At 46.4% G+C, this 16,922-nt stretch overlaps 1 protein-coding gene across 1 annotated transcript in view; it reads left to right on the forward strand.

Annotated features, from left to right (window-relative positions):
* FHAD1 (forkhead associated phosphopeptide binding domain 1) overlaps positions 1–16,922 on the forward strand; it is a 160,624-nt gene that overhangs the window by 77,164 nt on the left and 66,538 nt on the right. The window contains exons 11-14 of the mRNA XM_010370076.2: positions 6,128–6,235; positions 8,753–8,836; positions 9,975–10,127; positions 11,026–11,221. Of these exons, the coding sequence (XP_010368378.1) occupies positions 6,128–6,235; positions 8,753–8,836; positions 9,975–10,127; positions 11,026–11,221 (541 nt within the window). The remainder of the gene's footprint in view (positions 1–6,127; positions 6,236–8,752; positions 8,837–9,974; positions 10,128–11,025; positions 11,222–16,922) is intronic.

A 16,922-nucleotide genomic window follows, 5' to 3' on the forward strand; every position in this document is an offset into this window, starting at 1 on the left:
CTGCCTCCAAGGCCCCTGTGAGTAGCCCCACTACTCCTCACTGCCTTCTGAAACTGTTTCTTGCTTTCTGGTAATGAGACCCACCTCCAGCCTCCCAATCCCGGTTTAGCGTTTAGTGGAGCTTAATTATTTTAATGTCCCCTTCCCATCCTGGGGAAAAAATTGTATTGCATACTCCCTGCGTGTGCTATCCATCACAGTGGCCACTAACTGTGCATGGCTATTTAAATTTAAATTAAAGCCGGCATGGTAGCTTACACCTGTAATCCCGGCACTTTGGGAGACCAAGGCAGATGGATTGCCTGAAAATATCCTGAAGAGTCCTGAGCAGTGTGGACAGAATGTATTTCTTTCCATTTGAATCATCTACTTTATTTGATTAGAAGATGGTTGTCGGCCGGGCGCGGTGGCTCAAGCCTGTAATCCCAGCACTTTGGGAGGCCGAGACGGGCGGATCACGAGGTCAGGAGATCGAGACCATCCTGGCTAACACGGTGAAACCCTGTCTCTATTAAAAATACAAAAAACTAGCCGGGCGAGGTGGCGGCGCCTGTAGTCCCAGCTACTCGGGAGGCTGAGGCAGGAGAATGGCGTGAACCCGGGAGGCGGAGCTTGCAGTGAGCTGAGATCTGGCCACTGCACTCCAGCCTGGGCGACAGAGCGAGACTCTGTCTCAAACAAAAAAAAAAAAAAAAAAAAAAAAAGAAGATGGTTGTCGTTGAGAATTTGTTTTAAATAAATAAAGACAGAGATTCACTATATTTATTGCCCAGGCTGGTCTTGAACACTGGGCCTCAAGCAGTCCTCCTGCCTCGGCCTCCCAAAGTGCTGAGATTACAGCCCTGAGATACCATGCCTAACCACAACTGAGAATATCTTAAGAACAAATCTAAAAGGCAGAGGAATTCTATGTGAAGGGAGGTTCACAGGGATGATCTGAGAAATAAAAGCAAATAATCTAGTTTTTCTCCAGTTTTATTTAATATGAATGTGAGTATAGTCACCAGAGGTCAAATCATTAAAACCGCACAAACTGAAATGTATACTACACTAGAATCACATCTTATGGATAGTATTGAAGCCTGCAAAAGTTAGCCAGACATAACTAGAGTTGGCAGAAATAATTAACACAAAATTAAAATCAACAGTTAAAACTACACAAAGTAAAATTTATTTATTGATTAAAACTTAAGAGAAAAATCAAATATTCTTGTCCAGGTGTGGTTGCTCACGCCTATAATCCCAGCACTTTGGAGGCCGAGGCAGGAGGGTTGCTTCAGGCCAGGAGTTCAGGACCAGCCTGGCCGACGTAGTGAGACCCTGTCTCTACAAAAAATTTAAATAATCACTTAAAAAAAATCAAATATTCTTGAAAAAGTTAGATTTGTAAAATATAATCTGGGGAAACTGGACATGGTAGAAATGAGAACTACAAAATAAAACCCACAATAACAGACCTGTGATTGGTAAATATTCGATAGGGTCCAGAAAAACTTATAGATGAATCAAATCATAATTGTATAATTTACCTACAAAAGAACTGATCCAGATAAAAATAATTTCAGGAGACTAAAGTGAAAATGGAAACATTTAGAAATCTGTTTAACTATTGGTTTAATGAACTTTGCTCTAGAAAATACCCTCTCAATGAAAATGAATTTGCTATGGTATATTTTTCTTTTAAATAGTTGTAGTCATGAACATGGAGTCAAAATGCTCTCTGGGCTATCAATTTTTCTCTAAGCAAGGCTTTGGCTGCATTCCACAAGTCTTAGTACATAGTATTTTCATTATTATTCAGATCAAAATGTTTTCCAAATCCCCATTGTGATTTCTTCTTTCACCCACTGGTTACTATGAAGCTTATTTCCTAATTTCTAAATATATGAGGGTTTTCTGCTTACCTTCTTCTGTTACTGATTTTTAGCTTAATTATACTGTGGTCGGAGAACATCTTCTGTGTAACTTCAGTCTTCTGATATTAATTGTGACTTGTTTTATGACCTGCATGTGGCCAACTGCAGTTCCACATGTACACTTGAAAAGAATATGCATCCTGCAGTCATTGGGTTTATTATTCTATATATGGACATTAAATGAAGCTTGCTAATAATGCTCAAAATTTAAATGTTCTTGTTGATTTTTTTTGTCTGTGTGTTTTGTCAGCCACGGAGAGAGGCACGTTGTTTAAAGATCCTATCGTGATCGTGGATTTGTCTTTCTTTTTTTAATACTGTCAATCTTTGCTTTATATATTTTGAGGCTGTGTTAGTAGATGCATATATATTTACCATTTCATTACTTCCTATCGAATCAAATCTTTGGCCATCACAAGATGTTCCTCTTCATTGCTAGAGATGTTTTTCCCTTAAAGTCTTTGTCATTAAAGTAGCTCCATCGGCTAACCTAGCTTTCTTTTGATTCGAGTTTTCAGAGACTATCTTTTTCACACTTTTTATGTCAGTCTTTATTTTACAATGTTATCTCATGTGAACGGCACATAAGTTTTATACAGTTTCGCCATCTTTGTCTTTCAGTCCAAATATATTTAGTGTAATTGCTGGTATATTGGGATTTAAATTTATCTTCTTGCTCAGGGCCAGGTGTACTACCCATGGTATGTTCCTTTTTTCCCCATTCTTCCCTCCTTTTGAGTTGATAGTTTTTTATCATTCCCTTTTTCCCTGTATTAGCTTGGAAATTTTCTCTCTTTTACTCTTCTTTTAGTAACATAAGACAATAGCATGCATTCATGACTTACCGAAATCTAATATTTAGTGAGTTTTTAACTCTTTTACTTAGTGATTATTCTAAATTTTATAATATGCATTTTCAACTTACCAAAATTCAATATTCATCAATAATTATATCCTTCTTCTTGTTAACACAATGACTTAGATATTGACACTTTAACTTCACTTACCCCATCCAGACTTATATGCCATTGTTTTCATTTTCTAAACTTCTCTCTATATTTGAAACTCCAAAAGACATTATTAGTATTTTTCTATAGTCAACATCCATATCTACACATTACTATTATGTGTTTTCTACATTTCTGATCATCCTTCTAGATCATTTTTCTTCAGCCTGAAGAACATCCTTGAGTGTTTTCCTTCAGCATGGCTCTGCTGGTGGCATATTCTCTCAGGAGTGTGTGTGCATGTGTGTGTGTGTGCATGTATGTGTGTGTATGCGTGTGCATGTGTCTGAAAATTTCTATGTTTATCCTTCATTCATGAAACATATTTTGACTAGGTATTGAATTCTGCACTGGCAATTGTTTTCTTTCAGCATGTTATAGATGACAGTAAGTCTATCATTCCATTGTCTTTTGGCGTCAATGATTTCTATTTAGAAGTAAGCTATAACCTAGCTGGTGCGGTGGTTCACGCCTGTAATCCCAGCACTTTGGGAGGCCGAGGCCAGCAGATCATGAGGTCAGGAGTTCAAGACCATCCTGGCCAACATGGTGAAACCCATCTCTACTAAAAATACAAAAATTAGCCAGGCATGGTGGTGCATGCCTGTAATCCCAGCTACTCGGGAGTCTGAGGCAGGAGAATCACTTGAACCCGGGAGGCAGAGGTTGTAGTGAGCCGAGATCATGCCACTGCACTCCCACCTGGGCAATAGAGTGAGACTCCGTCTCTAAAAAACAACAGGAAAAAAAAAAGAGAGAGAGAAGTAAGCTATAACCTAACTATTGCATCATTATATAGTCTTTTTATATTCTGGATTTTTTTAATGTTTCTTTTCCTTTGACTTATAGCAGTTTTATTAGGATGTATCTAGGTGTGAATTCATTTTTATTTATCTTATTGGGGTGCATGTGGGCTTGAATCTTTGGCTTGCTGTTTTCCATTAGTTTTGGAGCTTGGGCTATATACTACCTAGGCAGTGAGGAGCTACTGAGGCTGTTGAACAGGGATCTAATATAATTAAATTTGTGATTAATAATAATGGTGAAAATGATAGCCACATGGACTTGGCATCATGCCGAACATTTCATCTCTTTTCGTCCTCACAACAACTCTGACCTAGATATTATTTTGCCCATTTTATTTTATTTTTTTAAATATATTGGAGCTTTTCCAGATTCCTGTTTTACAGATGAGGAAGTCAAAGCACAGAGTCAAGTCACTACCCAAAGGCACACAGTCAGTAAGTGGCAAAGCCAAGACTGGGGGAAGCCAGACCTGTCTGACTCCAGTTACTGTGGCACATACCACTAGCCACGTGTGGCCATGTAGGTGAAATTAAATATAACGTAAAATTCAGTTCCTCAGTCACATGAGCCCCACTTCAAGTGCTCAGTAGCCAGATGTGGCCAGTGGCCACCCTATTTGACAGCACAGAGTTAGAACATTTCATCATTGCAGAAAGTTCTGCCAGACGGTGCTGCCCCACCACTTGGCAACCTTCTCACAGGACCATGAAGGATGTTCTGGAAGGAAATAAATTAGAGGCAAGACGGCCAGGTGTCACGGCCAAAGGTGCTCAGGGCCTAGCCTGAGACCATGTGTATTAGTCCGTTTTCACACTGCTGATAAAGACACACCCGAAACTGGGAAGAAAAAGAGGTTTAATTGGATTTACAGTTCCACATGGCTGGGGAGGCCTCCGAATCATGGCAGAAAGGCACTTCTTACATGGCAGTGGCAAGGGAAAAATGAGGAAGAAACAAAAGTGGAAACCCCTGATAAACTCATCAGTTTCGTGAGGCGTATTCACCATCACGAGAATAGCACAGCAAAGTCCGGCCCCCAAGATTCAGTGACCTCCCCCTGGGTCCCTCCCACAACACTTGGGAATTCTGGGAGATACAATTGAAGTTGAGATTTGGGTTGAGACACCATCAAACCATATCACCATGCACAGGGGAGAGGGAGAAGCTCAATAAATAAACCTCTGACAGCTGATGCCAAGGGTCTGCTGTGTGGCAGTGATATGAGGAACAGAACTGCCAGAGCTGGGGATGGGGGCAGGGAGGCCATACATTGAGAGGAGGAGCCAGAACAGAGCCCAGGACAGCCTCTGCTTTTGCAGCATTTGAAAAACGTCCTCTGAAACAGCAGTCGGGATATGTTTACACCTGAGAGGATGTAAGTGAGGAAACTGAGGCCCAGAGAACTTAGCCGGCCTTCCTGGGAAACAGCTTGCTGGGGACTGGCTGCACCTTGCCACTCAGAAGAAAACTTTACAGGTTGCTCTGGGTGTTTTACATGAAATGTATGTGACCCCTCTCTAGCCCCCTAATAAGCCACTTCTGAGGTTGTTTCAGAACAAAATCCTCTCATCTAGGAGAGTTTGTCTCATTGCCTAGGAGTGCCTGAGCCCTGGCTCAGCAGATGCCCAAAAGGTTCATGGTTTAGATATGAACCGAGCAGCTGCAGGGTTCGTAATGGCCAGCAGAGGGCAGCACCAAACACACCCAAGCTCACCTGGAGTTACCCATTACCCAAGCAAGCAAGCGGGGGAAAATGGGCCTTCTTTTGCCGGCTACAATTCTTTACTAGCCATTGCTTAGCAAGTCTTCCAGGGCAGTTTCCCTTGGTAAGTGTGCTAGAAGTGGTAACAATAAACAGTTACGATAATAAACCCAGCAGTAACATTTACCAAGTACCCACGATGAGTGGTGGTTCCTTATGGTGTTAGGATGACGCTGAATGGTGGCTACTGTCATCCACTCGTTCTAGGTTACAACATCTAACACACTTATAGAGCCCTTACGAGTCGCTGTCGCTATTCCAAGCTTTTTAAAATCTCCACAATAACTGCGAAGACGGAACTAGTATCACCCCATTTGACAGATAAGGACACTGAATCACGGAGCAGTGAAATGACTTTGCTGAGATCATACAGCTTGTTAGGGACTGAGCTGGGATTAGAGCCTGGGGTAGGACAAATATTGAGCCCAGGGTGCAGAGCCTGGCCCTTTCCCCCAACAGACAGTGCCCCCCGAGCCTGCCTCCACCCCATGCACGCCTGTGACCCCTGCCATGTGGGCTGCAGCTGTGCCTACCCCTCTGGGACCCCCCACAGCCATTAGACGTCCTAGAGGAATTTCCCCAGAGTGCATTATGATCACATTAGCAGCAAGCACTCGCTTTCATCGTCATTTCAGGTTGAAGAGAAGCTTCAGGAGGATTCCAGAAGGAAATTGCTTCAGCTGCAAGAAATGGGGAACAGAGAGAGCCTCATTAAAATCAATTTGGAGAGGGCAGTAGGTCAGGTAGGCGTGTTCCAGAGCCCCCCTCATTGGCCCACGCTCCCCAATGATTGCACCCAAGCAGCCAGTGGGGGTGAGAGAGGAGGACGCCCAAGGTAGAAGGACAGACGTGCATTAATTCTCCCATTTATCTCATGAGCAGAGGCTGTCTGCAGCTCCCCACCCCTGTGGACATCGCTAAACAGGTTTCTGCTGCTGGGAGGCCTCCCACTGGAATAGTTTACAATGACCTGAGACTCGGACCAGGCAGCCAATCCCGGCTCCATGCCTGCCCCCAGTTAACCGAGCCCCTTGCCCCCAGTGGTGTCTCTAGCATTTTCTCCCTAATGTTTTTAGTCCTGACATTTACCACAATCTTTCTTCCCCTCGGGCCCCAGCAGACATTGCAGTCTGTGTCTATAAGGAAATGCCACTTTTCTTAATAAGGTAAAACCCCAGAGTGTCCAAAGTGCATGCTGGATGGAGAAACTCCCGGCTGTGGGTGAGCCACTCCGACCTGGTCTGGAGGTGACGTTATCTCTGATGCTGTGGCCTGAAATTGCTGATGGCCCTTCCTGGCACATGTGACACAGTCATGAGGGCCAGAATGTGCAGACGAGAGTTTACCGAGGGTTAAGGGAAGGCAAACAGGAAACCAAGATGGGAGGGCATGTGACCCTCAGGAATGCGGCCCCCCAGGGGCCACCCACCCTAGATTCCTCCACAGGGGTCCCTCTCCTGGAAACCATGGCTCCAGGGGATCCACAGAATGGTTTGTGTGCACACGTGTGTGTGTGTGTGTGTGTGTGTGTGTGTGTGTGTGTGTGTGTGTATTTTTATTACTGGTAAGGAGGGCTCCTCATGTGTCCCACTGGGTTCTCAGGAGGGTCGGTGAACTACCAAGAAAGGTTAAAAGCCAGGATCCCTCCAAACCACCCAGCTCAGTTCCCAAAGCCCTTCCATTTTCTACCATCCAAGCCTTACTAGGCAGTGTGACCAGGCCTTTGTCCCTGCACCCTAAAATTCAAATATTCACCACTGTCACCCCCAGCACCATTTCTTCTGTGGGGGTGCCAGCCCCTTATCAAGGGCAGAGAACCTGCCCGTCTGGTCCTCTCCCTGTGCACATTGGCTACCCTCAATACAAACCTGATTTGAGGGCCTGACCTGTGATCTTTGCCCAAGGGCCAAGATTCTTGTTCCAGCTCTGGGCAGAGGTCATCTGGGAGGAGCCCTGGAGGTCCTGAGATCTAGACTCGAGAGAAAACACAAGCCCTGTCTCTTCCTCCCAGCATCTTCCCACTCCTGTATTTCCAAGGCCCTGCTCCTGTCCAACAGTCTGCCCTTCCCCAGCCAAGTGACCCCAGGCCCGAGGCCATGTCTAAGATGACCTCTCCCTCCCAATGGCCCTGGGCAGCCATTCCTATGGGGAGCCCCTGATGGCAATGGGGGACCATCATTCACAGGGCTTCCTCTACACAATCAATTATTTGGGTGAGCTGGGACCCTCCCCTTGACCATGAAACCAGAGGATAGCTTTGAGAACCTCATGTCACCTGGTCTTCTCCTGGCAGGGTCACTGCAGAGATGTCCCTAAGACATTTCCCATTAGAACTTCCCCTGTTCAGTAAATACCTGTGTCTTGGGCCCCTTTGACTTTTTGGTTGACACAGTAGCCCTTTCGGTCCCTTCAAGGCTCTGCTTTGGAGCCTTTAATAACCACATTTTGCCAGGGAACTGGAAACTCACACCAGGGGCTGCCATGTTGGTAAATTCCCAGAGAAAGTCAGGTTCCTTTTTACCTCTAACTTCTGATGGAATCGGGACACCTTGGACTTGTGATTCTGTAAGCCCGGACTTAATGTAACTGCTATTTCATCAGCCTTAACCCGAAAACACTAGCACCCAGGAGGGGCTCAGTGAAAGCTGCTAGAAGTAGAGGCCCTTGGCTTTAGCTGATGTTTCTGTGTACAGGCATCCAGCAAAGGTGAGTTGGGTGTTTAAGTGTCTCCTCTACACCAGGCACTGTAGTGGGCTCCAGGGATACCGAGATGAACACAGTGGGGACAGTCTTCAGGACGCTTAGGGGCTCAGGCACGAAATGGAGAAAGGGAGAACATTCTCCTCTCCCCGAGCTTCCTTGCTGACTACACAATTTACTTGGACTGACAGCCTCAATATTTATTTCGCAGTCTGGTGCCAACTTAGCAATTATGGAACAGCGCTCCTGGCCCCAGACTTCCCATTGGATAATTGGCAGCAAGAGGCTCTTCTGAGGGTTTGAGACATGTGTGTGCACTGACCACAGGCATTGTTCGGGTTAGGCAGGCGTGCCTAAAAAGTAATTAAAGCCTGCTGTTCTCCTTTCTTCTGTGGGTACCGCCACTCCCCGTGAGCAGTGAAGATTCTGATAACACGGAATGGTCATTCAGGCATGCAAACCCTGCTAAGTGGTGTTTCCCGCACCCTGCCATGGAAACGCTGCCCCCGCTTGCCGGCCCCCACTGCCCCCCTGACACTGTTGCCCCCTTTCTGCTGCAGCTGGAGCACTTCAGAAGTCAAGTCATCAAGGCCACCTATGGACGGGCAAAGCCATTCCCAGGCAAACCCGTCACCGACCAACAGGTTAGTCTGCTGTCCCTGCCACGTGGCTTCTTCACTTTCCTCTTCTTCTTCTTTGGGGATCTGGATTCCAGACCCTGGGAGCATATGTTTCTGTTTTTGTTGGTGGCATATTTTTCACACTGTTGCTACACCATAAAGATTTGTTTTGATTTTATGGGATTTCCTGGCTTTTAAAGTAAAAGCCAGTTAAAACTCCCTTGAAATGTGTCTGTGAAAATCAAATTAAACCATTCGGGCTTACTTCTGGTCTCCAGACATGCATGTTTAGCCTCCATTAGCACTGGGAGAAAGGGAGCCGCCTCCCCACAGCCAATGCGTTCTGGCGCGTTCCTTCAGAGGAGAAAAGTTGACAGTGGCAGTGAAGGCGGACGTCTGGCTGTAATGATTGCCTTGCTGTTCTTCCGCTACACTTTCTAGCCCCCTGTGTCAAAGTACAGATGGGAAAACGTGCCGTGGGCTGCTCTTAGTGGGCGTGGGAGAACCTGACCTGCTGCTTATGAGCCCATAATGTCAGGCTCAGTGTTCTGACTCCCTATACAACACAGAAGAATCTGGAACAAACTCAGGGCCACAAGACAGGCCTTTGGATCTTAAAAATAATCTTTGATCGGCCGGGCATGGTGGCTCACACCTGTAATTCCAGCACATTGGGAGGCCAAGGCGGGCAGATCACCTCAGGTCGGGAGTTTGAAACCAGCCTGACCAGCATGGTAAAACCCCATCTCTATTAAAAATACAAAGTTAGCTGGGTGTGGTGGCGCATGCCTGTAATCCCAGCTACTTCAGAGGCTGAGGCAGGAGAATGGCTTGAACCTGGGAGGCAGAGGTTGCGGTGAGTCCGAGATCAAACCATTGTACTCCAGCCTGGGCAACAAGAATGAAACTCCGTCACACAAAAAAAACAAAACAAAAAACAAACCAAAAAAACCATCTCTGATTCCAGGATTCATTCCCTGGTGACAGGACTGACATCCCCCTTGACAGCCATCGCCGAGACATATCAGGACCTCCGTCCTTCCATGCTGAGACAGGGACTTAAGTTGCATCTCTCCCCTCTCCCATTCCCCTTCCCCCAAAGCCCCCCGTCCCTGTATGTTGCATCTTTTTTTTTTTTTTTTCTTTTTCTTTCTCTCACCAGTTAATAGAGAAAATTGCCCAGGTCACTGAGGACAACATCAATTTTCAGCAGAAAAAGTGGACCGTACAGAAAGAAACCCAGCTGAGCAGCTCCAAGCAGGAGGAGACCACCGAGAACATTGAGAAGCTGAGGACGTCGCTGGACAGCTGCCAGGTGGCCCCTCCTTACGCTTTCCACAAACGGTCTCTTTGTCTAATTTTTGTGCTGCTTGTTTGGGAAATTGCCCAGCTTTTTTGGAGCAAGTTAGGCAGAAATGCTTGGCTTTTCTGTCCACTTTTTCCTCTTGTTGGAGAAGAAAAAACAAAGGGCCTCAAAAAATGCCTCCCAGGAGAACTTGGAGTGTCCACAAAAGATGCCTGAGCACCTTCAAATACTGACTTTGAGCGGCCCGCATCCCCAACCAAAAAGACTTTTTTTAAGTAGCCCCCATGTTATTTCCAGAGAAACCAAAGCAACATTCCTGCTTTTTATTTGCATTTCCTTTTTTTGGCCCAGACACAAAAGGTGGTTGCCACACCATTGCCTTTGACTCTGGAGGAGCAGGGACCATAGGACTTGGCCACAGCCCTGCGGCCCCCACCCTGGGGCATGGCTTATCAGAGCAGGCGGTGGCTTCTGCTTTCTCTGGAAATCAGCAGCTCCTGTTTGGGGAGTTCGTGCAAATGCTGGCTTGTCAGCACTCTTTCAAATCAGGAAACCACGCTTTCCGACCAGCTTGTGTGTTGATCTTGGCAGGATTTCTGATGAATGGAAAAAAGAAGTAGCCACATTTGCTTCTCATTGCAGCCAAACTGTTGATGGCACTTTGGCTTTGGGGTTTCATATACCTAAAAGTGTGTTCACTTTGACCATCAAAAGTCCAAATTAGAGTATATATAAAAAAAAACTGTCAAAACATAAAAATTTTTAAAAAGAAAAAAACAGCCCTCCCAAGGCGGCCAATATGTGGCGCTGCCTGCTTCACTGCAGAGTCAATGTTCCTCGAAGGTTCGCGTCAGGGCCTGTTTCTGGCCACAGGGCCTGGGCTCCTCATGATCTCACCTCTTTGCAGGCTTGCATGAAAATGTCTTGTTGCACCAGTGACCTGAAGAAGGAGGTAGACCTTCTTCAGCACCTCCAGGTGAGCCCACCTGTCTCGGGGCTCCAGAAGGTGGTGCTGGACGTCCTGAGGCACGCCCTGTCCTGGCTGGAGGAGGTGGAGCAGCTCCTCCGGGACCTTGGGATCCTGCCCTCCGGCGCTGACAAAGGTTACTGGGACTTTTTTTCTCACATAGTTGCATGACTCTAAAATGTCGTGTTGAATCTCAGCATGATGGGACATCTGTTGAGGAAGTCTTCCTGGGTATCTGGCCAAGTCTACTCCTTTCTCCAGAACCCCCTGCTTCTCTGCTTGAGGCGTAATTTTCCATTAAAAAAAAAAAAAAAAAACGCACAAGTGAGACATGATAACTGAAGACAAATGAAACGAAACAGAGGCAAAAGGAAATTTAAATCAAAATTATGCAAAGTCTCATTATGCTGTTTAACTTCCAAGGCATTTTCCCATGGAAATAGCCACGTGATTCTAGGCACTGACTCTGTCTATGCCTCAGTGTCCGTATCTGTAAAATGAGGTTAATAGGGAGTACCCACCCTTTAGGGCTGTTGTGATCATTAAAATGCATGTACATGGAAAGTACTTGGAACAGTACCTGGCACACAATAGGCATTACTGAATGCTTATTGACTTTCAATTTTACAAAAAAAATAGTGTCACATTACCCCCAATTTTCTTTGCTTTGTTCCTAATGGTATATCATCCGTGTCAGTAGACACAGACCTACATCATCGCTGTTACTGACGGTGGTTACTGATTCCATTGTGTGGGATGTGCCATTGTTTTAGACAATCCCCTATCATGGGCACTTAGGTGATTTCCAGTTTTTCACACTCATAAATCATGCTGAGATGAACACTGTTGCACATATACCTGCTTATATTATCTTTATTTTCCTAGAAGTGGAAAAGCATGAACCACTTTCTTTCAACAAAGATTGATTGAATGGTTGCTTACTAGACGCCACATGCTGTGCAGGGCAGAGACATAATGGGGTCAGGAACAGGTAGAATCAGGTCGTGGGTATATATGGTTCACTGTAAAATTCTTCCAATATGACCATACATTTGAAATTTTTTATAACAAAATACTGGGCCCTCAAAGAGCTTATGATCTCAGGGGGAAGGATGAGGTGGGCATTAATGGGAAAATCACTCAAACAAACATGAAAACTGAGTGGTGACAGTTGCTATGCAGTGCAGGGTTCGATCTGGTCAGGGAGAGCAGGGCATCTGCAGGATGCATAGGAGTTGTTTGCCAAAGAAGGGAGAGAGAGCATTCCGAGCACAGGAGCAGCGTGGTGGCAGGGGGAGCATGGAGAGCATAAGGGGCTAACAGAAATGGGCACAGGGCAGGGCAGGCTGGCCAGGGAGCTTCCCAGGGCCATGCATGTGGGGTCTTGCAGGGCCCTGGTAAGAAGCTTTATTCTAAGGGCAGAGAGAAGCCTGTGAAAGGTTTTAAGTAAGGAGCTGGACAAGCTTGCATTCTGAGACAATCATCTTGGTGGCAGGCGGACAACGTCCTGGAGGGTGGGCAGTGTGGTGCCCTGGGAGCCACTTGGGAGGCTGCCATAAGAGATGACAAGGCCGCCCTAGGGCAGGGTGGGGATGGAGAAAGAGAAGATTCAGATTCAGGAGCGAGTAAGAGGTAAATCAATAGGCCTCAGTGGTAGGACTGGAGATGGTTGGAAGGAAGGTGATAGAGGAGAGTCAACAGGACCTCTTGGTTTCTGGTGTGTGTAAAAGATGGATGTGATTTCTTCACTAAACTCAGAGCAAGGAACGCAAGATGAGGCCAAGGTTTGAGAGGGAAGAGGAGTGTGAGGTGCCTGTGAGACATCTGAGATGAGATGCCCAAGAGACAGCTGTTTACCTGGGTGTCTTGTCAGGATAGATAATAATGATGTATCCCCCAGCACCCAGAGAGCACATGCCACACAGCAGGGGCCTAATACATATCTGTGGGATGGAGGAATGGATGGGAAGGAAGTGTAGATGGATGGATGGACAGATGGATGGAAGAAAGGATGGATGGAAGGGTGGGTGTGTGGGTGGCTGGCTGGCTGGATGGATGGATAGATGGATGGATGGAAGAAAGGATGGATGGAAGGGTGGGTGGATGGATGGATGGATGGATGGATGGATGGATGGATGGAGGGATGGATGAAAGGATGGATGGATGGATGGATGGATGGATGGATGGATGGAGGGATGGATGAAAGGATGGATGGAAGGATGGATGGATGGATGGATGGATGGATGGATGGATGGATGGATGGAAGGATGGATGGTTGGATGGATGGAAGTGTGGGTGTGTGGGTGGCTGGCTGGCTGGCTGGATGGATGGATGGATGGAAGAAAGGATGGACGGAAGGGTGGGTGTGTGGGTGGCGGGATGGATGGATGGATGGATGGATGGATGGATGGATGGATGGAAGAAAGGATGGATGGAAGGGTGGGTGGATGGATGGATGGATGGATGGATGGATGGAAGTGTGGGTGGGTGGGTGGATGGATGGATGGGAGGAAGGGTGGGTGGATAGAAGGGTAGGTGGGTCTGTGGGTGGATGGATGGATGGATGGATAGATGGATGGATGGAAGAAAGGATGGATGGAAGGGTGGGTGTGTGGGTGGCTGGCTGGCTGGCTGGATGGATGGATGGAAGAAAGGATGGATGGAAGGGTGGGTGTGTGGGTGGCGGGATGGATGGATGGATGGATGGACGGATGGATGGAAGAAAGGATGGATGGAAGGGTGGGTGGATGGATGGATGGATGGATGGATGGATGGATGGATGGATGGAAGTGTGGGTGGGTGGGTGGATGGATGGATGGGAGGAAGGGTGGGTGGATAGAAGGGTAGGTGGGTCTGTGGGTGGATGGATGGATGGATGGATAGATGGATGGATGGAAGAAAGGATGGATGGAAGGGTGGGTGGATGGATGGATGGATGGATGGATGGATGGAGGGATGGATGAAAGGATGGATGGAAGGATGGATGGATGGATGGATGGAAGGATGGATGGAAGTGTGGGTGGGTGGGTGGATGGATGGATGGGAGGAAGGGTGGGTGGATAGAAGGGTAGGTGGGTCTGTGGGTGGATGAATGGATGGATAGAAGACAGGAAGGCAGGAGGGAAAGCAGGAAGGGAGGCAAGCAGGCAGGAAGCAAACCAGGAAGGAAGATTAAGGCCATAGATGGGAATGGCATCACTTAGGAAGATTATTTATTCTTCAATCTTGAAGAACAGCCAGAGAACTTTGCTCCATGTTTTGCCTGATTTCATGGAAACTCATGACTGACATGAAATTAATGAGAGAGAAGGGAAAGAGCCCAGGGCTGCACCTTAAGGAACTCCAACATTTTGAAGCTTATTGCTTCTCCTTGCCAAATCACCCTCCAGAAAGCCTGCATCAATTTTATATTCTTTCCACAATGAATAAGAATAGAGGAGTGATTTTCAACCCCGGCGCTTCAACATCCCCAGCAGGATGCTTCCAAAGTATCCAGAAGGTGGGGTAACATTCTTAAAAAGCAAAAGCAAAACCAACATTAATGCTGATGTAGGAACCTTCCCCTCATCATACAACAGAGAGTGTTACTGTTCTTGCAATCAAGGCAGAGTCGTGAGCTTACTTGAAATGAGGTAAAACATGGAGCAGAGTTCTCGTTGTTCTTCAAGACCGGAACTAAAACAAAGACCCTGATTTCCATCCTGGTAATAATAGAGTCAAGCTACATGTGCACTGTTGCCTTCCCACTCCCAAGACCATTTTAGTCATCTAGACTAAGTCCATGAATCTAGGCATATATTACTGTTAAGAAATGTGGGTTGCTGTCAGTTGTAGTGGCTCATGCCTGTGATCCCAGCGATGTAGGAGGCTGAGGCAGGAGGATCATTTAAGGCTAGAAGTTCAAGACCAACCTGGGCAATGTCGTGAAACCCCTCATCTCCAGAATAATAATAATAATAATAATAATAATAATAATAATAAATTAGCCAGGCATGGTGGCACAGGCCTGTAGTCCCAGCTACTCATGAGGCTGAGCCAAGAGGATCCCTTGAGGCTAAGATTTCGAGGCTGCAGTGAGCTATGATTATGCCACTGCACTGCAGCCTGTGTGACATAGTGAGAACCTGTCTATAAATAAATAAATAAATAAATAAATAAATAAATAAATAAATAAATGCAGATTGTAAAGTTAAGCTTTCAGGCCAGTAATTCCAGAAAAGCTAAGGAAGACTGATTTTAGGCAGCATTCTTCAGACCAGCCATTTCATTCTGACTTCATAGAGTCGTGAGATTTGAAGGACATTAAGCAGGTCTCTGCAGAATCCCTCCCTGGTTAACACGCACCCTGGGTCAACAAGAAGGAGATAAAGAAAACAGTATTTCCCAACTACTGGTCCCCTTTCTTGATGCCCTTACTCCCACCCGCACCCCCAACTAACCCCTTGGAATGATGTTCCACGGAACACTCGTTGGGGAAATGGTGGTTTGCTGGCTACATAGTCTGTGATTACAGCTAAGAGAATGGAGAATAAGAGAAAGGTTAGTAAGCAGGGCACATCTTTTGTCCACTCAGCAGAAGGGGAAGTTGATGGTAAAAGGCATTTTCTCTTCCAGTACAAGCAATATTACGTCAAGCGCCCAAAAGACTGAAAGAACAGGGTGAGCTAGAGGATGCCCCATATTCTCTACTCTTGTACCTAATTCCTAGCCCAGAGCTAGCCCAGGAGGAGGATCAGGAAGAGGAAGATGAGGAGGAAGGATGGGGAGGAGGAGGGAAGAGGAGGAAGGAGGAAGGTGATGATGACGGTGATGACGGTGATTATGGTGACAATGACAGTCATTCATCACTGAGGACTTGTATTCTAGATACGGTTCTCAGCATTTTTTATACGTGATCTCGTTTCATCCTCACCATAACTCTATGAGTTAATAATTTGCCCATTATCTTCATTTTAGAAAAGAGAAGACTGGCTCAAAGCTGGTTTTCTGATTACTCCACCAGGACAAGGTGATTCGAGGCACTTCACGTTACAGAGGCTGACAGGGAGTCCCCAGTCTCTTCATCGCCATCCCGCACACTCCCAGGAGCCGCCTGCGTCTCTGGCTCCGAAGAGAAGGGTAGAAAGCACAGGTTGTTGACTCCTCCTGGGGACCTAGTACTGTGTTAGGTGTTTCACACGCATTGTGTACTTTAATCCTCCCACCTACCCAGTGAGGCAGGTGTGATTACCGTCTTTATTTTATTTATTTATTTATTTATTTTGAGTGAAAGTCTTGCTCTGTTGCCCAGACTGGAGTGCAGTGGCATGATTTCAGCTCATTGCAACCTCCACCTCCCAGGCTCAAGCAATCCTCCCACTTCAGCCTCCCAAGTAGCTGGAACTACAGGCATGTGCCACCATGCCACCTAATTTTTGTGTTTTTTTTTGTAGAGATGAAGTTTCGCCATGTTGCCCAGGCTAGTCTCAAATTCATGGGCTCAAGCAACCCACTCAACTCCCAAAGTGCTGGGATTACAAGGCGTGAGCCATAGCGCCCAGCCTGCATTTTAAAAGTAAAGAAACTGAGACACAGTAATGTTAAAAAGTTGCCCAGAGTCACACAGCTAGTACATTAGGGCTAGGACTCAAACGGAGGTCTTTGTGACCCTAACGCTTGTGTCTTCCCTATGATCCCTGCCCCTTCACCCCCACCCCCTACACACATACATACTTCCTCTGAAGATGCAGCAAGGTACCAGGCACATGCCCAGTCCCTCGAGAATGGGTGCTGTCATCGGCTCGGGCAGCGACAGAGCTGAGAGTCGTCTTTCCCTAAGGTAAACTGCATCTGATTCC

Source organism: Rhinopithecus roxellana, chromosome 12 (genome assembly GCF_007565055.1).
Source record: "Rhinopithecus roxellana isolate Shanxi Qingling chromosome 12, ASM756505v1, whole genome shotgun sequence".
Classification (NCBI taxonomy): domain Eukaryota; kingdom Metazoa; phylum Chordata; class Mammalia; order Primates; family Cercopithecidae; genus Rhinopithecus; species Rhinopithecus roxellana.